Raw genomic sequence first — 27,118 nt, 5'->3', positions numbered from 1 at the left:
TGTAATTGAAAAAATAAGTGAAGTGAAATTACAGCTTAAGCATGAATACCCTGGTATGATGATAGTGCTATGGTTTTTTCCTTCAAGTTTTGATGATTTTCTCTTTGTATTTAAATTAACAGATAATATGTTTCTGTGGTTTCTAGCTATTCTTTTTAACATGTCAGTAGAACACAGCAGGGAAACAAGCTTGCAGGGCTATGCTCATTTGTACTTCACACTTGCTGCCTCCTGTGTTCAATTCCAATTGCTTGGGGAGCCTTCAGTGTGAAGTTTGCATGCTCTCTCAAACCCATGTGATTTTTTTCCAGGTGCTCTAGTTTCCATCTACTGTGTAAAGATGTGAGTCAATGCATTTAAGTGTGTTTGCCCTGTAATGGACTGTTGTCCTGCCCAGTTTGTTTTTCCACTTTTTGCCCTGTCCCTGTCAATTTGGACTCATCACTGTCAACTAATAGTAAAGGGGTAACTTAAAGCCTATAGAAAGGTTAAATATGAAAGCAAGTCATTTAGGCCATCTGCCTCATCTGTTTACTTGTAAGTAGTTGATTACAAGGATTGCGGCCTTTCTTGAAATAATCCAGTGAGACGAAAACAATTTTTATATCACCTCAAATTGGTGTGGAGTTATTTGTATCCAGGTTATTATAGTGGTACAGAGAGTTACCGAGGAAGAAAGGTTGAGAGACAATGTGCATGGCAGAGTTAAATTAGAGATGAGGTTTAAGAGTTCTCATGGAATAAGAGTAGAAAGAATTGGTGAGAAGTGTATTAAATTTGCCAAGCTTGGCTGGTGGGAAGGAGGTGCAAAAGTTAGAATCAAGGACAATCCCTAGAGATCCAAGGAAGAAAATTTATTTATCCATCTCATCTGACATTCAAAAACACAGTCAAGGCTGAAACGGGTCTAGTAGGGAAAGTTTCAGGATAGGTGTTCTGCAAGTGTTGAAAAGATTTGGAGTGGTTCAGCAGTCCAAACTAAAATGTGAAATAATATTTATCTCGTTCATGCACCAAGGTGGCAGACGTTGTTACTTAACCCAGCAAGTGGTTTCCAAATCATGAAGGTCAGACCAGCGTGGCTGGCTTGGAGAAAGACGTGTAGGACTGAAAGCAGAATAGAGAGACAGGCTGGCATGGGAAGCCAATTGCTGACAGACTGAGCAGTCACCTGCAGGTTCTGTAATGCTACAGAGTGCATTATGGAATTATGCAGAGCTTAACATAAGTTTGTAGCAACAAATGATAATGTGAGCAAAGTGGAGAATGAAATAAAAATAAAACCTCTTGGACTGAGAAGAAAAAAAACCTCTGGGAGTCCTCTTCCAAGCAGAATATGCTTTGGGATCTAATAAATCTTGGATGATCTCCACTTTGCAGATCAGGCTGGTGTTAAGTAAAATGGAAGACACTGTGCTGATCCATAAGACAGCCCAGCTACTCACATTGAGGTCACTTTAAGAAAGAGACGAAGAAGTGGTGCAGGAAATGGTACTGAGTGTGGTAGCTGATACCTATCAGTGAGCAGGAAGTCTTACAGAAGTACTGAGTGATAATAACAGAGACTCATAGGACTCATTGTGGAACTGAGCTTAATGCACTGAATATAAATGCTCTTACCTGTCTGGTGTGTTTTCTGTATAATGAGTAAGGATGGATGAATGTTTTCTGGATGAATAAGGATTTTTGCAGAGAGCTTGAGTCATACTGGTTAAAACAATTTTGAGGGAAAATGGTCTGGTATATTTGAAAGGGTTTCTACCAATGTCATGTGGATGGAAAACTTTGGGAGGTTGTGGTTGGGAAAGTTGGAACCTAATCTCTGCCACTGGAACTGTGTGATGAGAAATACAAATAAGGGCCCAGGCCAGGTGCAGACTGACACTGTGCGCTAGCACCCACAGGGCAGTATGAGTGTCAGATACCAGGGTGGAGTGCACAGAAATGAGTTATTGATGGCAAGCAGTAGTCTGGTGGAGTTGAGAAGACCTGAGCCCCTGGAGCACTGGACATCCAGGGCCATAGGTGGAAGAAGTGGAGAGGGGCGGGCTCGAGTGAGCATAGAGGCCTGAACCAGATCAGGCCTCTATGCCAGTCCAGTCACACCAGAAACGACAGCAAACCGGAGAAGATGGTATGGTGCAAGCTGAACGAGGAATGCAAGAGACATGTAGGAAAAGCAAAAAAAAAATCTAGTGACGCCAAATGCAAGAAATGTCTGTATGTGATGAAACTGAAACACCGGATGCAAGAAAGAACCACAAAGGGCAAGATTCGAAATTTGTCATGCTCCAAAATGTCTGCTTTAAAACACCATATGGCCCCACATCCAGGAGTTTTATATTTGACTCTTGTGTTTAATCTTAATAACAAAAAACGTAATCAATTTCAAAACCTAAACAGCAATTGTTCCCATAGATGAAACTTGCAAATTAATTGTTGTAGGTAAATGAGGTTTAAAGTGTCACTAGACGCATTCTTGAACATTTTCAGAGACTGTGTAATCAATTCTTTAGTGACCCCTAGACACATATTTTGCTAATGTGATAGTCACAGTTCCCCGCGGGGTCGTGCCCCCTGCCACCTGTTCCGTCCTGCACACCTGGGGCGCAAACCCGGGTCTCCAGCCTAACATAACAGGGCTCCAACCGCGTGAGCTAAAGGAGACCTCCCTCAGCCCAGGCAGCTGAGGACCCTGCTATGCGCAGTGAGGGCGCTGACTTCACCACAATAGCTCCGCTACACCAATTTGAGTTGTGAATGCATTTACAAAGATAGTGAGTTTCATACATAAATTGTAACAAATCCTTTCCACAACAAAGTGACCGCTTTTCTTTGTTTTTTGTTTACTTTGCTAAACAATATACTGCATCCTGTATATATATAAAACATTTTGGATATATAGAATATAATTGAATCTTTAATGTGTACATATATATTACTGATCAGAGAAACCAGTTTAGTTAAACACAACATCTTAGGGAAACACTAACATACAGTATACAGACCAACAGGAATCATGAATAAAAACCATTTAAAAAATTCTAGAGAAATTGCAAAGACGGGACTTTGATTATAAAGTGTTTCTGGAATACCCTTCCACATCCATTTTGAACGGCAGGATTTTCCAGTATAACAAAGACATGTAAACTTTGCTTCAAAAAAGTTGATATCTTCCTGTGAAAGCTTGCCTTCCACTGAAAGTGCTCCTGTTACTGATTTCTTAATTATAAATCTCCTGGGATCCAAGTGTAGGTAGTCACTGGTGTTCCATTTCTTTCTGACGCATCTTCCATTGTCATTGCAGAGGACAGTGCTACAAAATTTCGCTGCTGTAGATACATTCACAATGTACGGATTCAGTTTTTTTTCTAGATAGTGTTTCAACATGAGGCAAGAGTTCTTTAATGGAAGGAAATAGCACAAAAACATAGAACATTATTAGAAAAATAGGACTAATAATCACACAATGTTTTTGTAATGGCAAAGTAGATGTGTTAATGATACACGACAAAGTAAAGTTCCTAATTGATCTTTGCTAGCACGTTTTTCATCATGTCATCTTTTTTCCTGTGTACCTTGATACAGTAAACCTACTTCATAAAGTTAAACTACATCTCTAGCTTTTTGCTCTCCTCCTGATTGGCATCAACTACAGGTTATGTCTAGAAATGAAAAATACTTATTATATGATAATGAGTTGACTTTATTTTCCCAGTCATTGCTATCTATGCTATCGGTATGCTTCTACTTTGCTCCTGTCATCTTTAATACTCTTAATATCTGTAATGTAGGGTAGTTTGTTCCACCCTCAAATAACATTGATTTTACTCTTTTTGAAATAACCTCAAAGCTCTGAATCCTTCTTCAGATGGTTACAGGTGAGAGAAGAGATATGACAGAAAGAGGTGGGTGGGGTAAGCAGAGAATGAAAAGATTGGTGTGTAAAATGGGGATATTGTTTGGAAACATGAGGAACACCTTACAGTGAGAGGTGTGAAACGCAGCAATCTATAATAACTGGGAGATGAAAAATAGATTAGTTGATATTTGGGTGCTGACAGACTGTATGAACCCATTCCGATAAATATTTTAGCTTATGGTGTCTTTTTGGCAGGGCTGTCTTTGAAACCCTATGAAAACATACAGAGAGGTTAGTGTACAGTAAATGTGATTGTGAATTAAAAATGTGAACAATTGACTTGGATCTATCATCTTTGATTGTCACAGCTCTGACATGTACTGTAGCAATGCTCATGTTCTCTCTGCTTTTTAATGTGAAAATAACCTCTGCTTGTTCCCATGTATTTGTCAGGCTACAACATGCTGTAGCATCAAACTATAATACTATCCCACAAATGTTAATAAAGATGTCCTAGCAAATAAGAAGCATACAGTACCTTTTGCAATTTAATTGGAAAGCAATGCCAAAATATTTTTAACTAAATACAAAATGTTTCTCTTGAGCTTTTTGGAAATTGAGTACCACATATTAGAAAGTTATTTATTGGATTTTTCTTTAGTTCCTTAATATTTAAATTAAAGTCTACAGAATGAAGACATTTCTCAAAAACATACTACCGAGCAAAGAGATACCCAGCTCCCTAAATCACTGGATTACTGTTAAATCACATAATTAGTGTTGAACATAATTACTGTAGAAATATTCTTTGTTTAATGAGTTATATGGTGTTACTATCTAAGTTTTTCAGTAAGTATTTGTATTTTTATTTTATGCAATTGTGATAGCGCTGGCTGATTTAGGAAAACAAAAAAATATTTAATTTTGCTAGACATAGAATGTATTTCTTCCCTAAATTGTACAAGTAAATCTTCAAAAACAACCAGTGGGAATGTAGCTCACCTTACTCTCTGTAACATTCATGTCTCCCCATGCAATAACACCAGCTGAACCCAAAGCAGCTGCTTCCCCAATAGTGTTCACCAAGTCAAACTAAAAAAACAACAACATGGTATTTCAACCAATCATACAGATTGCATGCACTTTGTTATGTATTACCCTAAGGTAATGGAGAACAGGACAAGAGTATTGTTATTGTACATATGTTAAGCTAGACAAACGTTCTCAACACAGCTACTTCCAGCTACTAAGGCAACATTATAGTGATCCTCTGCATGAAACAATGACAAGATGACAGATAAGGTTGCTCTCAGTCAGAAGGTTTTACATTGGAGAATTCAACAGAGAAATAGACACGCTCTTGCTTAGTCAGTGCATACATTTTGGCTACAGTGCAGGTATATCAACAGCTTAGATGTAATAAATTATTCCTTTCTTGATTATATTTTCCCAAATAAGTGAAATAGTATTGCAATGAGATGAACAGTCTTTGTCTTTTTCAAAGGCCCATGATGATCCAAACTAAGGTCAAAATTGTTTTCGAGTTTGGATATCTAGGCAGCTGGCAATCAATTTTCCAAATGTACTGTAGATGTGCCCTGCGTAAGGTCAAGTCAATTTCAAACAATTTCCTTGGAAATAACAGTTATGATCTGTACATTGTCATTTGGCTTAAGTCTGTTAATGTTATAAAAATGTTCTATAGGTTTTTCTGTTGCTGTTAAATTGCAAAACGTGGACATTTATGATTTATAATTTTGAGTAGAGAAATATTCATACACTCCATTTCTCCATGAAGAGATAATGCAGAAATCTGTTAAATTATTTTTATTAGGTAAACTTCAAATTGTGTGTTTTCAGTAGCCTTTTTAATTCTTACAATTTAGAAATGAATAAAATGAGTATGAAATGAGTAGTTTTGAAGGTGCTGCGTTCTCATGAGAGTAAGGCTTGACTGATACAGTAATGACCTAAATTAACAAGCTGAAAAGTGTAACAGTTCTTTGAGGATGATAATGCTTAAAACATTTCAAGGCCGTCTTAGTGTTCTGAATGTAAAGATGGAGTTTAAATAGGTACGGTACAGTAGCTGCGTCAGTATGCTTAGACTGAAAAGGAACAGGTAAAGGTTTATTCCATGCTGAAAGGAAAAGAAAAGAGACAGGTGTGACTAAAACATTTTGTCTCTTTTCTTTTCCTTTCAGAGTGAAATAAGACTTTACCTGTTCCTTTGAATGTATCGATGACTTCTTAAAGGATATTAGGAGGCTGGAGAGACAAGCTTCTCCTGCTGCACTAGAATGTGCTGTGGTAGCAACGGCACAGATTGTCCCTAGCCAGCTTTTAACAGAAGGTGAAGGACTTCTAGGACTGCAGCAACCTTTCAGGTCAAGTGGTACAAACAGCTTTTCTTTGGGAAATAGTTAAAAGAGCAGGTTCCTTTCCAATTTATTTGACTCCATCATCATCGTTTCATCCAAAAAAAAAATGCCTATACATGCCAAACATGTCAAAGGGTTTTTTGTGCTTCAGTATTTTGCAATAGAATTTAGAAGTTCTGTTCTTCTATCTGTTTCTTGTTTATTTTCATTGGACAGCACCTCATTAATCATGGGCATGAATTGTTTGAACAGCTTTTTTTAACATTTTGTCTTGCCAACTCCTGTTAAACTCTATGTATTTAATAAAATCCATATACATACAGACACTGTGAGAAAACAGACATAAAATAGACTTATGACTATTTTATCATAAGTCATAACTTACCTCAGAAAGGTAATCTTGATCGCTGTTTTTAAACACCAGGCGAATATATGCGTAGATGGGAATAGAGTAATTTTTCTTGGGAAGCATTGAGACTCTCATGGATTCTTGGATACGGTGTCGGACATATAAAGCAGCTTTAAAAGTGTTCTTCAATATTATTTCCAGATATATTGAGGGGTAAAGAGCTGTGGACTCCTCCCAAAGCCACATTAAGTCATTATTTCTTGCAATTTCAATATCAGGGCAATTACCAGAATAATCAGTTAAATCATCAGTGTATTCGTAATTATAGCAATCTGGATACAGGTAGTAACCCCAAAGACGGTTAGGCTTTGATGCCTTTCCAAGCCTCAAAGAATCCTTGAAATACCTTATTGCTGCTTTTTCAAACTCTTCTCTGGCAGCATCTTCAGCTTCAGCAAAGGTTAAGGTAAGATCTTGTTGCATAACCAGATATAACGACAGATTTCTGTAGATGTCCTTGCTACCCCAGTTTCGTATCCATTGTGGTCTCCACTCTTCAAAATCGAGTACAGCTAGGCCAGGCTGTTCAGAGGGAATGTAAAACATAATATCCTCTTTAGCCTCTTTGTAATGCTCTTTGAAATTTATCAGCTGAGGAAGTCCACCATTGTATATCATACCAGTGTCTTCATCTACATAGGGAAAGATGCCAAACCTATCAATATAGAAAATAGCAATGCTCTGGTTGGTGGAAGACTTCAAAGTGCTACTCACATAGCGAAAATATTTCAGATCGAAACTAATGTTAAACCAGCTCTCACATAGTTCTGTGGGTGCATTCCATGCAAAAACAAAAGGGGATTTCAGGTCCAGTGGAGGGGCAGTCTGAAAAAGTGTCTTGCAATGGTTAACTTGAGTTATGAGAGCAAAACATAATGTTAATGTCCAAGCAGCTGTACCAAAGAACAGTCGCAAAGGGAAGATTTCCATTGCCAGTGGATTTTCAAATAAATGGTTGTGTAGTACCTGTAAGACAAAATATCTTTTCTAACAAGCAGTACATTCAATCCATATAAGAAGCAATAATTCTACCTGTTTTTATCTTTAAAGCATGAATTTATTATTTAGCTACAGACAAATATATTTCAAGAAACACCTTTCAGAGTTAAGGTGTCATTTAAGACCATATGTGGTCTCTAATAATGGTTCACAATGTTTTACAATGCTGGGATATGAATATCAAAGTTCTTAGACTAGGGTCTAGCCTGGTCTGTGAGAGACACAATCCAACACAATCCATTAGGTCTTATACATAACCCATCAATAAATTGCTAAGAGTTGGAATACAGTTTTAATCACTTTGACAAACTAATTGAACTAAGACTTGTGATGGCCTTAATTTATATTGATATACTGCATACTCTTAAACCCTGTAACCGTGAAACACTGTATATAAATGCCAACATTAACATTATATCACTTACTAAGGTTCCCTTATAACAGCTGTCTGGGTCTGCTAATTTTTCACGTAAAACCATAAAAGGGGAAAGTTATGACAGAAGGAGATATATAAAGGACATATCCATCCCTTGGTAGAAATGTAGGATTTGTGCTTAAAGTTAAAAAAAAACTACAAGCACACTTAGCACAGACTTTGTCTTTAGAGGAATTGTATGATCACTTTTGCTTTTGTTGTAATCTGAGCCAAGTGCTTCATGAGAAACAGAGGCTAAGATATTACATGCTTATCTGGACATGTTTAAACAAGTAAAGCATAAAAGCAGTTCATAGCTCATTCATACAATACAGCTTAATTTGAATATACAACAAGCTTTGCTTTCAAGAGGACTAGCTACATTGAAACTGCAATGCTAGCAATATTAAAATCTTGAAATGATCCTTAGCATATTAACAAAAATGGCTACTGAAACATATATAAGAATATTTTCAGTATCTTGGACAATTATATAACATTAAACAAGAAATATAGTTTCCTTTGTGAACAATTGAAATATGTTGTTTAAACCAATGAAATCTTATTATTGAATCCTAAAATATTAAATTGCAGTCACAAAATGTATCTAGATGTAATACTATTAAAAATTGTGTAATTTTCTAGACTTGTTTCAATATGGAACTTACAGCAGCTACAATTACATAAAAAACCATAATATTCTATAAATACTGTGAAGTTAATGTAAGAATAATAAATAAGTCAGGATTTGCTGGCAACAGGAAAACCATAATCTATAATTTCTCATTATAACCATGAAACCATAGAAACAAAAGTGGTAGTTCCTATGTTAATCACACTTGCCATATTTTTAATATCATGAAAGATTAGTACCTTCATGGTACAAGGTAATTGTGCATACAATCTTTAATTACATTTCTTAAGTAACTTTATGCATGATGAGCAAAAGTGGCAAAATTAAAACAACTGAGCTGTTCCAATGATAAATTCAAAGACTAAGAAGCCTTGATGATACTGTACAGCACAATCATTTGTACAATATCACAGGATTTTACCAGATTAGCATTAGGTAGTCTTATCTTTAGTGCTCCAACATTTCATATTTAAAATTAAATCAAGTTTTATTTACCTGTTTGTTTTTGGCGTTTTATCCTTTTTGTCAGTTGACTTCCTGAGCAACTCTTTCAAATGCAGGAGCCTTTGTGACATCACATAAATTATGTTTTAAATTTTGTAACTGAAGTGAAGAAGCATAACTGCCTAGGTGAATGATTCTTTCACTGTAAAGTTTGCTCTTGAAAGGTGGTATGATTCACACATTTTAAAAAATATCATGCTAAACAAATGAAATATGACTGTGTATTACATGATTATTAGAACAGCAGTACTGTATATCATATAAACTGTTGCTGTGTCTCTCAACAATTATTTTATATATGTATTAATAAAGGTGTCAATTAAGATCAGTGATTCTACTCTTTCAGCACAGCTGCTCCCACATTCCAAAAACTGTATCTCTAAATTTGCTTATACTGTATATGTGTGTGTGTGCATGCCCTGCAATGGTCTGGTATCCTGTCCAGGGTGTTATTCAGCCTTATGCCCTTTGCTTCCAGGACAGGCTCCAGATTTCTCATTATGAATGCGCCAAAAAAGCTTTTTTACATAAAAGCATTCATAAGGTATGTTTTAATTTTTATCGATTGAATTAATTCCCACAGAAAAAAAAATGTTTTGTAAAAAAAATACATCAAGGAATACAACTTATTTCTACAAGGTATTACTTATAATAATTAAAAACAGGGCAGCACGGTGGTGCTGTAGCTACAGTAGTATTGCTGCTTCACAGTGCTGGGGCCCTGGTTCTATTCCTGGGGTGCTATAGGGTGCTATTTGCATGGAGTTAGTACTGTATGTTCTCCCCATATTCACATGGGTTACGTCCAGATGCTCTGGTTTCCTTCCTTCCATATGCCAATAACATACCTGGAGGTTCATTGGCTTCCAGGGAATACCTGGCCCTGGTGTGAGTGTGTCCCATCCAGGGTGTACAGTATCCTGCCTGGCTGTTGCTTGCCAGGATATGCTCTGGTTCCCTTGTTCCCTGAATGGGATAAAGCAGGTAGAAAATGTATGGATAGAATTAAAGAAAAACAATTGAATGTTACTTTATGCTAATTCTACTATGTTAATAATACAATTCTGTATTTTCTTCTTGCGGCTGTACTGTGTATGTTTAAAGCACAATTTCTAATTAATGCCATTATTTCATCCTTGTTTTCCCTGAGAATAAACTGACAAAAGGCAATGCACAGAAACTTTTGTTATTTTTATCATGAATGTGCACATGGATTTTTCATTATATTTCAATACATTCAGTTTTCTTTAGACATTTGTAAATGCTCTCAGCTTAAGAAAAAACACAATTACAAAAGAAGAAAATAATACAAGAAGTAGTAAAATATCACTATTTGAACTGAAAGGCAAATTTTAGCAAGGAATGGGATAAAACAATATAAATAACAATAAAATTTAGACGTGACAAAGATTTGCTAGTTAATAGAAAAAAAAAACTACTATTAAACACACCTGGAAAATATACTGTATGCATTAGAAAATATTTTAATGTAGTGAGAAAGGCAAATATATTGTAAAATGTGTTTTTTAATGTAGATCTCACACTGAAAAATGCCAACAACAACAGGATTTATTACTCTTCTGGCATAATTCAAGAAGGCATTTGTCTCAATTTATTAATAAAGATCAAAGATGCAATATCTTATTGTTAAAGGGTAAATTATTATTTTGTAAGTAGCCTGTCAGTGATAAACACAGTATATAAATTAATAAATAGAGCATATTAAAATTCCTCTGATATTTAACATGATTGAAAGAAATGGTTGTATTCAACTGAGTTCATTCAGAAAGTTTTCAATAAAGATTTACAGTACCTGTGATAAAGGCTCCTTTAACTCTTCTTCAGAGTTTCTTATTTGTCACTTGAGACAACTTGTCACTCAATGTAGCAAAACAGAATCAAGAAAAGAACTCTAACTCCCATCACAACATCCACTCAATTATACAAGTAAACACTATAAAATTATCTCTAGATAGAATTTCACTCTATGCCAAAGCTGAAAGCTACAGGGCAATCTGAGAATGATTTATGACTGATGCACTGTCAAAAAATGAGATTTTTTTCCAATTGATTATTGATGTAAGGTACTAATAGTGAACATTTCTATAACTTACTCAAAATGAAAAATATCCAAATAAAATTAACAAGCTCTCTGAACTCCATGAAATCCAACTAAATTCACCAACAGGACAAACAGGGAGCTTTTTCTCCATTGAAAATTAACGTTTTTTTATAGTATGGTAATGTAACATTTTATCTAGGATAAATATAATCAGATTTGTGTCTGATAAGATTATACTTCCATTTTTCACACAACAGTTAATGTATTTACACTAATTTCCACTCTTGTCAAGATGTTGTATATCTTTATAAACAGTGTTAATGACATGGTTTGTGGACACATCAAACTCAGCCACATACAAAAAGCCCTTTGTCTCAGTGTTCCTGTGTTTGTGTGGGAAACAATGCTTTCTCAATATTGTTTGTGAATGAGGAAGCATAAAACATTTCCTTGCCCTCTTGTGTAATACAGATAAATGAACATTATACTGTGCCAAGAGCACGTTTTCGACATGAGCATTATATTAACCCTTTACTAGTGTGTTTATTAATTCAGTGTTCTGCATTGCATAGAAGCATTGCAACAACCTTCCCTAAAAAAAAAAAACACATTACATTTTTAATGATGACAAAAACAATGGTCAACATTAACAATGGATTTCGGTCTTCATATGGGTAAATATTTTACTATTTTGTATGTTCAAAGACTTTATATTAGCAGCTGGGATGGTTTAAAATAGGTTTTATATGATTAAATGTTAAATATATATATGCAATATAAAATGTAATTAATTGTAAAATATTCTGCAGATATTTAAGTGAATTCATATATGTCTGTGTAGACATGGTGTGATCAACACATTTCAAAGGAGAACTTGATGCACACTCGAGTTACCGTGGACACCAGCCTGTTTTGAGTGGTTTCTTTTATACTTCTTTTATTACTACAGTACATATAATTTTAGATTAGATGCTTCAGAAATTAATGCCCCAAAGCAATTTGTGATTTGTACAGAATGAGTCTATTTTAGAAAACCCATCCTTAAAGTTCTTCAGCATAACAAAGTAACATTATAATCAATATACAGTACTTGACTGATGTCTTTATCCAAATCTTCTTACATGTACAGAATCAGTTTATGCAGCCAGAAATGTGACATGGATGATGGAGCAGTCTCCATGAAATAATTGTACAACAGTTAAGCCCCACCAAGGTTAACTAAGGAGTTGAACACAGAGCTTTTCATTTACAATTGTACAATTCTAAATACTGTTCACCTGCTTATATCCACAACCCACGCACAATAATCACATAAGCAGCTCAATCAGATAATGATGATAGTATTAATCAAATATAATCAGCAATAATTAATAATCAATGTGTTACTTTTTAATTAAAAACAAATAAGAACACAAAATGTTGCATTTAAAAAAAATCACACAATGAATTAAGTTTAAAAAAAGAAATAGCCTTCAATAAAGCAGAGTTGAATATTAGGACAAGGAAGTATGCATATACTTTAAGTATGAACTAGGTCTTTATAAAATTATTTGCATAAACTACTTGTAATGTATGACTTGCAAAACAGAGAATGAGAAACAATATGTTGCTGGAGAATTAAGGAGAATTCAGCAATACAAGAATACAATAACACACTTCTTTTTATAGTTAAGTTGCTTTTCACTGTCTTGTTACATACTCTTTCTGTTTACTTGAGGATTAGTCCAGGTTTTCATTTTTGAGGGCTACAATCCAGCAGGGTGTCTGGGTGTCTATAAACACCCATAGAGGGTTTATCATGTTGTCATTATGGACAGAAAGCAAGGATTAGTATCACTGCACAAAAAGACAAAAGCTTTATTTTTACTGTAGGATAAGGCTAGGATATCCATAACATGCTGATGTTTAGCAACAATAGCTAAATATAGAAATATGAATTAGTTTTTCAGTATACAGAATGTTGATTGATTAAATACATTTTCATTATGAAATGTAGAAAGAAATAATTGTCATAAATACTTTACAACTAAATTAAGTGTCCCTATAACCCCTCCCAGGATAATAACAGGTGAATTTTTTTCGGAATCCATCCAGGTCACTTTCAGAGGGTGAACCAACAGCCACATGTTTCCCTTCAGCATCTTTTTCTATCTTGAAGCTGCGGGGGTTTAAATGCAAGTAGTCACTGGAGTGTGGATGCTTTCTGACACATCGACCAGTGTTCCTGCATATCGCAGAACTGCAGAGTTGTGTGGCGGCAGTAACATTTGCAAGATAAGGATTTAGAATTTCCTCTAAATATGTACCCATGGCACAGCACTTTTCCTGCAATGAATGAAAAAAAACCATCAATACACTTTTACCAAACTGGCACGTTGAACTGACTTTTTAATTTACCCTGGTCCTGTTTCTGATTCTGATTCTAATTTTTACCCTGATCCTGGAAAACAACAACTGAGTATATTCGACTGTATAGAATACTGTATACTGTATGGAATATACATATTCCCTTTGTTAAAGTTAATTTAATATTACAGTTTTCATAATCACAATCTAGTTTATGTATTTTCAGCATATAATTCAAAGACAGCTTGTCTATTTGTCACTTCACCACTCATCCTTTTGCTCATTGTTTTAATTAATTGTTGATGGGAAAACTCAGAGCAGCCCCTTTAGTGAATGCTCAATAAACTCATCAAGAAGGCTGGCTCTGTGTTGGGGCTGAGCCTTGACCCCCTGGAGGTGGTGGTTGAGAGGAGAATGCTGACCAAGCTCACAGCCATCATGAACAACACCTCTCATCTGCTTCATGGGACTGTTACTGGGCAGCAGAGCACTTTTAGCAACAGACTGCTCCAGCTACGGTGTTCAAGTGAACGTTTCCGCAGGTCTTTCCTCCTGGCGACTGTCAGGGTGTATAACACTGCCATAGGCTAGGACTGTTAGCCCTTCATTTGCTCATCTATGGACAGCATGTTGCTCCATTGTACTTTTTGGACACTCAATCTGTATATACCTATGCACATTGCACACATATTTTATTGTTTTAACAGTGACTATGATCATATTTTTCACACACCTATGTATTTATTTTTATTTAGTTATTTTATTTTATATTTATTTTGTATTCCTGTACGTATTCTAATTTTTTGTCTATCCTGATGTCTGTTTTTTTTGCTTGTCTTGGGCTGCTGTAACAAATCAGTTTCCCTTCGGGAGCAATAAAGTCTTATCTATCTATCTTTGCTTATACAGTAGTCCCATCACAGTATGGCAATCTGTAGTACACATGTTTAGTTTTGTGATGAGACGGGTAAAATACATCTTTACATACAGTAGGTCCCACTCAAGATCCCAAGTGGAAATCTCACTTCTTAAAAAGAAAAGAACTTGAACAAACTGACCCAATCTACCAATTTTGCATCTGAAGTAAGGCAAGGGCTGGAATTATATGAAGTAAATGCCTTCCATAGTAATTGTCATGGATGTCGGAAGGGATGAACCGTTGAAAGGCAGGAGAGCAGAAAAAGACCCTATGTGAAGCTACAGAATGGAGAGTTAGCCTGGGCTCAGCAGTGCAGGAGTTCAAGAATTGCTGTATAGAAACCTATGTCCTCAGGCCACGGACGAAGCGGCGGCCTGGTGCTAGGTGGGTCTGAGAACATCCGAACGTCACTGCTGAGCGAAGGTGAAAGAGTGACACTGAAATATATAGCCCCAGAGAGAGAGAGACACCGGAAGGAGAGCAAAGCACAGGAAACTAGGGACAGGACAGAATAGGAGTGCCCTCTGGCAGTTATAGTTTCTTTCCTCTTCAATGAATGTGTGGCAGACACTCATTTTCAGTATAAAATGTGATTCAAAGGATTGAAGCACATAAAAACCAACAAGGACTGTTTCTTGAGGCAGAAGGCTTGATTTAGGAAGCCAAGCAGGTCTTAGAAACAAGAAGACTGTTGACAAGGAGAATCCTTATTTCATCCTCATTCTCATCTAACTTCTAAATTGTCTTCCCTAACTGTTTCCAACCTAAACCACCATACAGAATATTACAGAATGTTGTAGCATATACATGTACAGTGTACATACAATATATATACAGTATTTATATGCAATAACACACATATGAGATGCTTCTCATGGTGAATTTGACATACAATGACACCACTAATTAACCCCATGTAAAAATGTGCATTCTAACCCCTTAATAAGAAATACACAAATTAAAATAGACTTGTTAACAGAACATCAGTTTAAAGGTGGCCTCTAGTGGCATATCTGTTATCTACAGCCTATCTATAATTCTGCCTTCCACAGGATATCTGAGAGATTCTATTTTCTTTAATCTCTAGAGATTGTTGTCTTTAGAAAAAGTTACTATGAAAGTTGTTTTTGTCTGACTATAGATTATTTTAATAGAAAGAGTCTTTAGAATAATATCTATACTCCATACTTCATAATTGTATATACTGTATTTGTAGTTTTATGCAATGTATTTCATAAACAACAGTAAAAAAAACTTAGCATTTATGGAGTCTGTTTAGAAAATGTTTAAAATGAAACATATTATCTTAATTTGAAACATTAATTACAGGTAATTGAGTACGGGTATACAGGTATACACTTGGAAATATAACAACAATATTATATTTCATTTTTATTGTGTTCTGTGCATTCTGAGTTCATTTTTTTTCAAGAATCATTGATGTTTATCCCGTACTTCAAATTGCATTTTTCTCATTACAACCCCATTGTATTTACCATCATTGAAGTTATTAAAGTTACCTTATCACTGAAGTCACTGTAGGCTCCCCAAAACACAATCCCTGAAGCTCCCAGAGCTGCACTTTCTCCTACAGAATGCACAAGATCCACCTATTCAACGAAGCAATACGTATTGTTAATACTGAAAATATCAAAACATATACAAATCCTACATGTTTGGAGAATTGGTTAAAATGCAGAGCATTAAACATTTTGCTTCCTACTAAAAATGCATTTGAGTATTTTTATATTTTGCATTTTACATAAAGTTTTGTGTTATTGTGTGTAACATTATTTTATTCTGAGAGTTGTTATGTACAGTGCTTCTAATGTAGACTAACGTACCCAAACATAGCATCTCAATTTACAGTATTTTATATTCATTGTGAATTATTCATTTTTAAGTTGATAATTCTGAATTTGTGTTGTATCCTGTCAATCAGTTTAAATATCTCAACACTAGACAAGATAACAATCACAACACTAAATCTCAAATCTAAATCTCTTAAATATCTCAACACACTCTAAATATCTCTAATCCTGAATTATCTAATATTAATTAATGCAAACAAGAGGGTGAATTTACTCCTCTGTGTAATTCATTCCTTCAAATGACTATAATTAGCACAGAGAACATTTTCCTTAGATCAGTGCATATACAAGAAACAAGGATATCCAATGCCTGTAGCATGCAAGTTTGGTGGTCAACCTATTATTATTATTGAATTATTATTATCAATCATAATAATGTTTTTATTATCCATAATCATACAAGAAAAATAGTTTTTTTTCTATAAGGAAATAAAAATACTTTGTAATATGGTATTTAAGTGATTTTTTACAACTATTATTATGATAACTGTCGAGGGAAAAAAAGCACAATTTTTATAATATAAATTCAGGGGCTATAAAGTGGTACACGTACTTCTGTCAGGAATTCCTGGGTGCGACCAACAAATTTAGGACGATGATAAACATACACAGGAATGGGATCTGGCTGTTTTGAAAGCTTTGCCACCCTCATTGCTTCCAGAACACGATAGCGAACAAACAGTGCTGCTTTCTTAGAATCCTTCAACTGTTGAAAGAAATAAATGGATGGGTAGAGAGCTGCGCTTTCTTCCCAGAGCCAGTGAAGTTCATCATTGTATGCCTTCTCGCGTACTGGGCACTGGCCATCATACTGCTCATTAAGGATATTCCTGTGATTGTAACATTCAGGGAACAGATAAAAGCCCCAGAGGAGATTGGGCCTCAGTTCTTTACCCAGCTTTAATGTTTCTTTCATGATGTTCTTTGCAGCCTTTTCAAATTCTGCTTTTGCCATTTTTTTTATGTCTTTCAAAGAAAAAAACGGGTTGGCTTCTCTTTCGCGAGCCAGAGACAGCTTCCGATAGAAGATCTTCTTTCCCCAGTTTCTCATCCAAATAGGTCTCCAGTTTTCCCAATCAATCACAGCTAATCCTTTGACCATTTCAGATGAAATGTAGAACTTGATGTCTTCTTTGGCTTGTTCCAGGTGCTTTTGGAGGCTAGCTTCCTGAGGGATTCCACCATTGAACTGCTCTTCATTTTCTTCATCTATAAAAGGGTAGAGTCCTAGTCTCAGGTTATAGAAAATGGTGAGAGGCTGATCTATCATATTAGCCATTGGAAAACTTATTACAGAAAACTGACGCAAGTCTAAAGAAATATTATGTTTTTCTGAACAACGAACTGATGGTGCATTCCACACTGAAACAAAAGAGGTGTTTTCAGAAAGTGAAGCAGAATTTGTCCTGGAATCATGAGATAAATTAAAAATTCTCAGGCAGGAAAGGCTCATAATTGTCATGAACAACACTGAGAAACTGAAGATGCTCATTTTCTTCATGATGTGCTGTTATTTCAGTTCATACCAGAACAAAGGGAATGCAAAGAGAAAAAAATGTTATTGTTTGTTGCACACAGCATAGATTTCCACATACTGTATGTTTCTATTTCAATATAAAATATGTTTAAAATATAATTTCACTAATATGTATGTTTATGTTTACATAAAACAATATAAGAAAAGTAAAAAACATTTTACTTTTTACATTCAGTACATTTTCAGGAGAAATGTGAATAACATTTATTAGGAAAATACTCGCTTTTTTGCCTAGTTACAAAACTAAAATAACATTAAATGAAAAACCTGTTCTTAAGAAGAAAAAACTCACTTTGTTACCCTTAAAATACATATATTAATATATTACCTTTTGTTGTTGTTTTCATCAGCAGCAAGAAATAGGCAAAGTTGTTACACAGTTCTTTACTTTTTAAAAGAAGGAGGTCACCTGGACACCCATTACACGTACATAGAGGCCACGTAACCAAACCAGGTAATCTAATTCCTCAGAAAAAGCTCTGCTTTCTTTGTTGAAGTTTTATACTTTTTGTAAACTACTATACAATGGCATAAGCTGTAAGTAAACAACAACTACTTTATTTTAAAACCTTAACTGCAGTGATCTGTATAGTGATTACTTTGCTTGCAGTCTTGAAAAAAATTACTTAAATATACTCTCATATAATATATATTTTTTCTTATAAAAACATAATAACCCACACGATCTACCATTTTTAAGGGAGGAGTGGATACTTCTAATTACTCTTGCTGGTAAGATGTTATTTGCGATAGCACAAGAAACATAAATTACACTTTTTGTAAGACGTATTAAAAAATATTCTCAAAATTGCTGTTATAGAGAAATTAATATATTGAAAATGATATAACAGGAAATCCAAATTAAATTATTTTAAAATATATATATATATTGGATCAAGATAAAACAGGAAAGTACACACTAGGCAATGTCAGTCTTTCCTTTTTTAAAACTACAGTACATGTTCACATTACATACATGTAACATGCTTACACATTTGTAATAAAATGTAAAATATAAAAAAATAAAAAATAAAATGTATATCCATCCACATTTTTTTCTAAAAGCGTTATCCAATACAGTGTTGCTGCAGGGGAGCTAGACCCTATCCTGTCAAGCAACAGATACAATGTCAGAGCACTGTTCCAGTGGCATAACAGGTTGTAAATAAGGAGAATAAGATTGGAAAATTACCTGGTTAATTGGAAGATAAGGGCATTTATAAATGGCCAAAGAAGCCTGTGGAATATTGCTGGTTACTGGGCCAACCAAGAGCTGTGTGTTCCTGCCCACCTGGGCATTACAGTAATACAATAAAATGTGTCAATAAAGTCCAAGGGGAAAGAATAGTTTTGATAGACAACTTAGTAGCTGTATGAAAGATACACTTCATTGATTTATTATAATCAGATAACATTGTTTTTCTCCAGTCGTGACAAACATTGACAGAAAAAGAAATTGGAGAGTGATGAATTGTGTGTGGTGACTAAGTATGTGCTACACCTGTCATACAGTAGGTAACTAGTGACATGACCCAGGTACTGTATGAACCTGCCGCATTTGAATAATGGAGTTTGGTTGCCAATTCAGCACAAATGCCGATTGAGCCATCTGTGCAACACCCACATTCTTCTTGAAAAAGTTGTTTCAGAATGTTTGAAAATCTACCAGCGTTCTACCAGCATGATTTTTTCTGTATTAAAATGCTATTTGATTGCTACAGATGTAGTTACATTCAAATGGATATTTATTATTTGCATAAGTTCCAATACAAAAAAACGTAATGTTTTGTATTGAGACAAAACTTGTGGTTTAGCGAACTCTAAGGCATTTGAAATGACCTTTGGAACAGAGGCCTGCGTAGGAAAAGGCGTGTTCCCTCATAATAATAAAACACAAGCCTAAAATACTCAGTTAATGTCCCATCTGGACTCCCAGCCTTATTCATCACCCCTATCAGTGACATTGAGTCCAGGGGAGATCGGGTTTCTAGACAGACCTCAATTAGCTACAGTATACTGTACAGTAGGTCCACTAGTCCACTGGGGGTCTCTCTACTCACTTCCCTTCATTCCTCTGCAGGTGCAGCTGGATTGGCCACAGTTTTTGTTATCCTGTAGCCAATGCTAATGCACACATGCAGTGGTGAAAGGTCCTAAATGAAAACAAGCTACATTCACTAAGGCTATGTTTTTAGGAATATATTGCAGTTTGTTTTATTTGTATATTTTTTTCTTTTTAAAGAAATAAAATGGTGTATATTGCAGCTATATTAATAGTATAGTGTAGTTCATTATAATATCATTGTCAGTTCAGGTTTTATTCCTCATATCTTACAAAGTGGCAAGGATCAACAGAGACTACATCTGCTAAACTGTCAGTTTTAACAATGCCATGTTGAGCTTTCTTTTAATCTTCAGCAGTAAAATCACAAATTACCTTAGTGTTACAGTACAATCCTGTATCAATATACAGTAATCCTCTATGTGAACCTCTTTCAAACAACTACTGTATGTATGTCCACCTCATACCCATCTACAGCTAGATTTATTACTCTCTTAACAGAAATGTATCACAGAATCTCATAACAGAATTTGACAAGTACTGTATTGCAACTTTATTTTGCTTTGGAATTTCTTCTACAATGTTCTTCATTACTATCATTACCATCATGTTACAGTAGCACATGTACAGTACATCTATGTTTTAAACAATAACTGTTCAGATGAATACAGATACAGCTCAGCAAACAAGTGAATTGATTGAAGGTGTTAATTTTAGAAAAGACATGTCTTTGTAATGTGAAGCTAAATGTTTATGACAGTCGGAGTTTGTGGAAAACTGGCTGGTAAATGAGCTTTGCAGTTCTTTCCTGCATAACACCGGCAAGTAAATTTGTTCATAAAAATGGTCAGGTCAGCAGAGCTTGTCATGCCAACAGCAAAGTATTTTCCATTTGAGCCTCTTTGTATCTTGAAGTTAGCGGGATTGAGATGGAGGTAATCACTGGAATCATAATTCTTCCTGACACATCTCCCATTGCCCTGACAAAGCATGTCACTGCAAAGCTTGGCAGCTGCAGTCACGTTTACAATGTAGGGGTTCAGAGTTGAAGGCAGGTAGCGAGACAATGCTTCACATGATGCCTGTAAAAAAAGTTCATTATTAGCCTGAAGTACTGAAGATGTAGTTACTAATATATTTCTGGCATCTTGTAGTTTTATGAAGTCACGTTACATTGTGTGATATTTTATTATTTTCCATACAGTATATAAGAGACGAAAATAGTTTATAGGACTGTTTTAATTCTATTACTTCAAGACCAGATTTTTCAAAATCTTAATTGATTGGTTTGTTTATTTTAGTAGATATTTAATATGTACAGTTATCGGTATTGAAAGAAATTCCAAATTATTTCCCTATACAGTACCTTGTCATCATAGTCTGCACTAGCTCCCCATAAGATTACACCCGAGGCTCCAACTGCAGCAGATTCACCAATGGTGTTGATCAGATCATTCTGAAAAAATATCAGAAAACAACAAATGTAGGGAACAGCAGAATGTCACGCACTAGTGTATTTAAAACTGAGAGCAAGAGATACAGTACATCTTTTACCCAATGGGATGTGGAACTGTGGAACAAGCTACCCAACTATGTTGTTGAAACTGATACTCTGACTTCTTTCAAGAAATAACTGGATTAACAACTAACTATTAACTATCAAAAGGTTCAAATGGGACAGATGGCCTCCATTCACATGTAACTATTTTAGTCATGTACTCTAACTGTTGGAACTTTCAAGCCAATATGGAAGAAAGTAAATTACATGCACATACTGTATCAGCCAAAGCTTAAATTGCCATCATTTGCTTCACCTAATCAGCAAAGGCCCATATTGTAAACAGGAAAGGAACGCAGAAAATCACAAAAGTGTATTTTTGCACAGAAAACTGAGAAAACCAAGGTTAGATTCCATATTTGTATATATATTTTATAAACCAGTCAAAGCCTTAGCTTGACTCATGTGTTCTACTGTTCTGGAAAGGCAATCATGCTGTAGTTAAGATGATCTTGGGAGCCCAGCTAAAGTTTTGAAAATACTGTTAAATTGTGAAATTGTGAAAAAAAGAGAGGCAGAACATTCTCAACCTATGATTTTAATGTAAATGTTAGAAACATGTTTTTAAAAATAACCTTTTCAGATTAAGTATTTTTATTTATGATACATTATAGTCGGAAACATTGTGTTTTAAAGCAAATTTCAACAAAATCAGCTTTAAAGGGAAAAGCTTTTGTCTTCTAGACTTCAACTTCTCTGACTTTGTTGGAACTCTACCCTTTCTATCTGTAAAGGTTTCTCTAGAGTCTGACAGCTTTCTGTGTTGAATTGTGACTGAAGAGAGGGAAATCACACAAAATATAAATGGAATATTTTAAAGGTCAGATTTGAAAAATGCAGTACCAGTAAATTTCAATTGAAGGATGTTTGATCATTTGATATCTTTATTCTGTAGCTTACCTCATTCAAAAATTGTTTGTTGCTGTCAACAAAAACTGGACGGTTGTACACATATACAGGAGCAGTGAAAGAGTGTTTGGGAAGAGCTGCTACTCGCATTGCTTCTTGGACACAATTGCGCACGAACAGTGCTGCCTTGTAAGACTCTTTCAGCAGTGTAGACAAGTAGACTGAGGGATAGAGTGCGGTGCTTTTTTCCCACAACCATATGAGTTGATCATTTTGACTTTGCACTTGAGGGGAACATTTGCCTGTATAGGGTTTGCTCAAATCTTTGTACTCATAATTATAACAGTTTGGGAACAGATAGTAACCCCACAGTTCTTGTGGTCGGTCCTTTAGTCCAAGTGCTAATGTGTCTGCCATGTAGTTTCTGGCGGCAGTCTGAAACTGTTCTTTTGCTTCAGCTATAGTCTGTTGGGGTGACAAAGAGTCATTCAGCTGTTTCGTGTAAATGATAGACAGGGTCCTGTATATAGCTTTTGAGTTCCAGTTCCTATCCCATAGTGGTCTCCATGCTTCCCAGTCAATGACAGCTAATCCTGGGGAAGCTGTGGATGGAATATAATATGCTATGTCATTTTTGGCTTTTTTTAAGTGCGCAGCTAAATCACCTTTTTGTGGAATGCCACCATAGAATTCTTGCTTTGTTGTTTCATTGACATTTGGATATAGCCCTAATCTGTCACTATAAAAGAGGGTTAGTTCCTGATCTTTTATCTTTTGGGGTGTAGTCACAGCTGCAAACGGTGCGAAATCTAGAATAACCTGGTTATTTTCACATATATTTATTGGGGCATTCCACACAGCCACAAATGGATAGCCGTTAAACAATGGGCCAGCTGTAGGTGGTATATGCTGAGTAGAGCCCAAGTTCTCCAACAGAGCGAGATACAGAAGAGTGAAGAAAAGATGTCTGTTTTTTCTTTTTTGGATTAATAGGTCCATCGTAGTTTCTCTCTGGAATCCTGTAAAAGAAATTATACTATACAGTATATGCCATTGATCTGTTCAGCCTATGAGATTGACTATATTTTCCTCTGATTTTAAAATACTACTTTATAAATACTTGGATAAAATAAAGTATTATCAGGTACAATTTACAATAATATACTCAATCCACCACTTGGTCTGAAGGTGACCTTCAGCTGTTGTTTCTGCTGTTGTATAATGTGTTTCACAGAAAACAGTATATCATATTGAAAAATGTCACATTTTTATAAGACAGAAAAGTGTGAAGGATAACAATTTCATACATGTATTTATACTCTCAGTATTCTTCAAAATATCTATCAGCAGACTGTGCTCATGCAGCTAAATCTCACTTCACAGACACCAAGCTTGTTAAATACAAGTACAAACAGTAAGTACTATACATATAAGATATACTGTATACTCTGTATCTGTATAGCTTACTGTCTTTTGGTTTTCTGTCATAGAAAGTTTTAGAATTAATAAAGAAGTTGTGGTATTTACAAAAAAGTAAAGAAAATAAAATAATTTCTGCAAAAGAAAGTGAATAAAGAAATCTAGTCACACTTGGGTATTTCTAGATTACAGTATATGATATTGTAACACTTCAGGGTTCACATGGGCACCCTAGCCACTGCCACATCAGGTCAGCCCCCCACTGTCAGGGATTTGAACCTAGGCCTCCGGCATCACTCAACAGCAACCCAGCCTCTTGAGCCAAAGGGAAATCTCCCACCAGCTGCGGTCCCTGCTATTCACAGGGAAGGGCAGAAGTGTCACCGCTCTGGTAAGCCGGCTCTCACAACCAATGGTGGCCATATGCGTTACAATATCAATAAAGACATTGGGATTCATGGGAAACATCTGCAATGAGATGACTACAGATTTACCTGATTAACTCATACAAAGACATTTGCATAATACCATAAGATGGAGACAACAATCAGATGTTTTAATTGTTGGCTCCTGAGGAATTAAAAAAAAATACAGTACCTGGGCGTCATTCATTTTATAAACATTCCTTCTACCGAAGCCTGGATCTAAGCAAAACACTGTAGAGAATAAAATGTGGCTGTCTACCATGGGCAAGCAGAATTGCTTCTGAGGCACAAGTCCTTTTTGGTAGCACTTTAAAATAAGGTTGTGATATTAAGGCTTTATAAACGTTACCTCAGGTTTTCCCATATATGAACTAGAGGGAGGTTACGTACAATAATACCTCATATGTATATGTATCTATGCAGAATGTTTTGTTATAATCAAGACTGCTAGGGTTGTTTTGGACTATAATAGAAGTTTGCACCTCTGTGTCATGTACTGAGACTTTAACCTCTGCAATAGTGTGATCAAGAGGAATTTAAAATTATGTCATTTAAGAAGCTCTGTATTTTAGAAATTTAGTTGCACAAAACATTCCTTGCAGTTAACTTAAGTGAGCCAAATAACATGCAATCAACAAATGGAACCATCCACTTATTGTGCCGGTCTCCCACTTTGATTGGTAGTTAACACCCAGAGAGTCTTTAGAATTGTATTATAGTCTGCTAGATTGTAATGCTCTGTGTATCAGATGGGAGAACGGAGTATTTCTAGAGCATTGACAGTGTTGTAGGTATTTTTGTCAGACGTGATTATAATAAACCTGTGATCAAGTGTTCAGACTGAACACAATCCCATTGTACAGGTGAACATTTCTGCTGGTTTTAGTATGATTTTGTCTAAAATATTTAATTACTGTAAAATGATAAAATATTCAATTACTTTATTTAAGCTATGAGAGATGCCTTTAAGTTACAATATGCAGGGTTCAAATAAACATGAATATACTGTATAGAAATACAGGAATGTGATGTAATTGTTTCATACAGTACATTCAATTCAATGAATGTATATGAAAGTGGATAGAAAACCTAAAGACATTCAAATGCTTTATAATGAAGTTATAGTATATTTTATAGACGGATTTGATTTTCTTTTTGATTGTGATTTATTAGTAACATTAATATTTGAAAGCCTAATGGCAAAAAAGGAAAACAGATTTTGTCCACTTACCAATTACTTGACTGCAGCAGAGACTTTACTGCTAACTTCAAGCGTCAGATTTTACTTTCTAATGTCAGAACGCTCTTTTATGTTAAAGGACTATTGACATTATTGATTACTATTATGAAAGAGCTTTTGAATTTTTTTAATTGAATAATGTTAAACTAAACAGAAGTCTTTTCACATATAAATCATTCCGGTTATCAAGAACCTTTGGCCTAAAGCATCAAGGAGTTTTATTTGCAGAACACAATCAATATAAATTAAGTTTATTTTGGCCTAAACATTTTACTGCTTATTTATAATGTTTGCATTTGGGACAAAAGCTATTGTAAAAGGTTGGCAAGTAGTGGTAGTAAATGATTTATAATTATTATATGTATACACTTACAAATATATACAGTACATACATTGTACAATAAGGTGCATTAAAATGGAACAAATGGGTACTGGAACAAATAGCATTTGATGCATTTTTCATGGCCCGCGGTGCAGAAATACTGTATATGTATGAATGTTTATATTTATACACAAAAAATAATATATTAAATATCTCAGCATTCCTGACACATTCCTAGAACAGAATGTGTATTAAGAATTCCAAGGAGACAGGTTTACAGTAATTTGTATGGGAACTGGAAATTTTTGTGCACACCTAGACATGTTCTCACAGTAGATTGTTAGGATTTTCACACTCTGCACATTATGTAATTGCTATTGATTTGGCTGTTGGGAGCCCGGATGTTTTGTGACTTCTTCTAAGTCCTGGACAACCATCCTGTTCTCAATTAGGACCAGAGAATTTTTAAACTTCCTGTTCAGTTTCCCAACATCTAATTTGTCGGTTTTTCACTTTGATAATGGATATTTTTCATACTTTTACCGGCAGATAATTTGAAAAAAATGAATGAACTTGCAATTAATTACTATTCATTAAGAAAACGACCTACAGTATATCACAGCTTTGTTCAGGCTTAAACACTATAACAATAAGGTGTTTTTTGGTAAATAAAAAACAACAATTGTTACTAGAAAACATAAAGGCAATGTTGAAGGTGTCACAAAACCCTATGGTAAATTAATGTGACAGTAAGGTTACAGTACATGGTCATCTAAAACATAACCCGCAGCACCAACAAAAAATGCTACAATATACTACTTTTGTAAAGCAATGTACCAGGTTTCTAAGTTATTGGTAAAGTTGATTTGCAAGTGCATAGGATGATACTTTCCAATTGTGAAACTGACCTCCAACAGTCAAGTGACGATACAGGAGCACTATCGTAGATTAATGTTGTTTTTGAATTTATGCAAGCTTATTTATTACATACTCATCTTATTTGAGAGGTTAATTTTCCACACTGTTTGATATCTTAAAATCACACTCAAAATGGAATGTTTGAGAAAGACTAAAAAACATTTAATAGTCCATCCATCTATCACTTATCCACAAGAGCTTCATCTTATAGAGCATTCTGGTAATTAGAGGCCTAAACTGGAAATCAACAGGTTGGAAGACAGGACTACTTAACGTACAAAATGTCTGTGTAACACAGGACACAGGACACAGTTCTTGTGATGGTCCAAAGGGGTGTGTCCTGTGAGGCATGGCTTTCCCTCTGCTATCTGTCGGTCTTTTTCAAA

At 35.2% G+C, this 27,118-nt stretch overlaps 3 protein-coding genes across 3 annotated transcripts; all 3 read right to left on the bottom strand.

The window, feature by feature from the left end:
• Positions 1–1,006: 1,006 nt before the first annotated feature.
• Positions 1,007–9,275, bottom strand: LOC148655043 (hyaluronidase-like). Its single transcript, XM_088646612.1, has 6 exons — positions 9,196–9,275; positions 7,552–7,618; positions 6,629–7,174; positions 4,865–4,954; positions 3,096–3,402; positions 1,007–1,188 (listed from the first exon to the last, which is right to left on the bottom strand). The coding sequence occupies exons 1-6, from the start codon at positions 9,273–9,275 to the stop codon at positions 1,007–1,009; spliced, it is 1,272 nt and encodes a 423-aa protein (XP_088502738.1).
• A 3,824-nt stretch (positions 9,276–13,099) lies between these two features.
• On the bottom strand, positions 13,100–20,382 carry LOC148655042 (hyaluronidase-like). Its single transcript, XM_088645151.1, has 3 exons — positions 16,956–20,382; positions 16,052–16,141; positions 13,100–13,591 (listed from the first exon to the last, which is right to left on the bottom strand). Exons 1-3 carry the CDS (start codon positions 17,901–17,903, stop codon positions 13,298–13,300), a joined length of 1,332 nt encoding a protein of 443 aa, XP_088501277.1. The 5' UTR covers positions 17,904–20,382; the 3' UTR covers positions 13,100–13,297.
• Positions 20,383–20,530: 148 nt separating this feature from the next.
• Positions 20,531–25,619, bottom strand: spam1 (sperm adhesion molecule 1). Its single transcript, XM_088645149.1, has 4 exons — positions 25,484–25,619; positions 22,460–23,427; positions 21,368–21,457; positions 20,531–21,083 (listed from the first exon to the last, which is right to left on the bottom strand). The coding sequence occupies exons 2-4, from the start codon at positions 23,405–23,407 to the stop codon at positions 20,745–20,747; spliced, it is 1,377 nt and encodes a 458-aa protein (XP_088501275.1). The 5' UTR covers positions 23,408–23,427; positions 25,484–25,619; the 3' UTR covers positions 20,531–20,744.
• Between the last annotated feature and the right edge of the window lie 1,499 nt (positions 25,620–27,118).

This window comes from Lepisosteus platostomus, chromosome 9 (assembly GCF_059453375.1).
Source record: "Lepisosteus platostomus isolate fLepPlt1 chromosome 9, fLepPlt1.hap1, whole genome shotgun sequence".
NCBI lineage: Eukaryota > Metazoa > Chordata > Actinopteri > Semionotiformes > Lepisosteidae > Lepisosteus > Lepisosteus platostomus.
The sequence above is the reverse complement of the archived record's forward strand: the minus strand, read 5'-3'. Positions and strand labels throughout refer to the sequence as shown.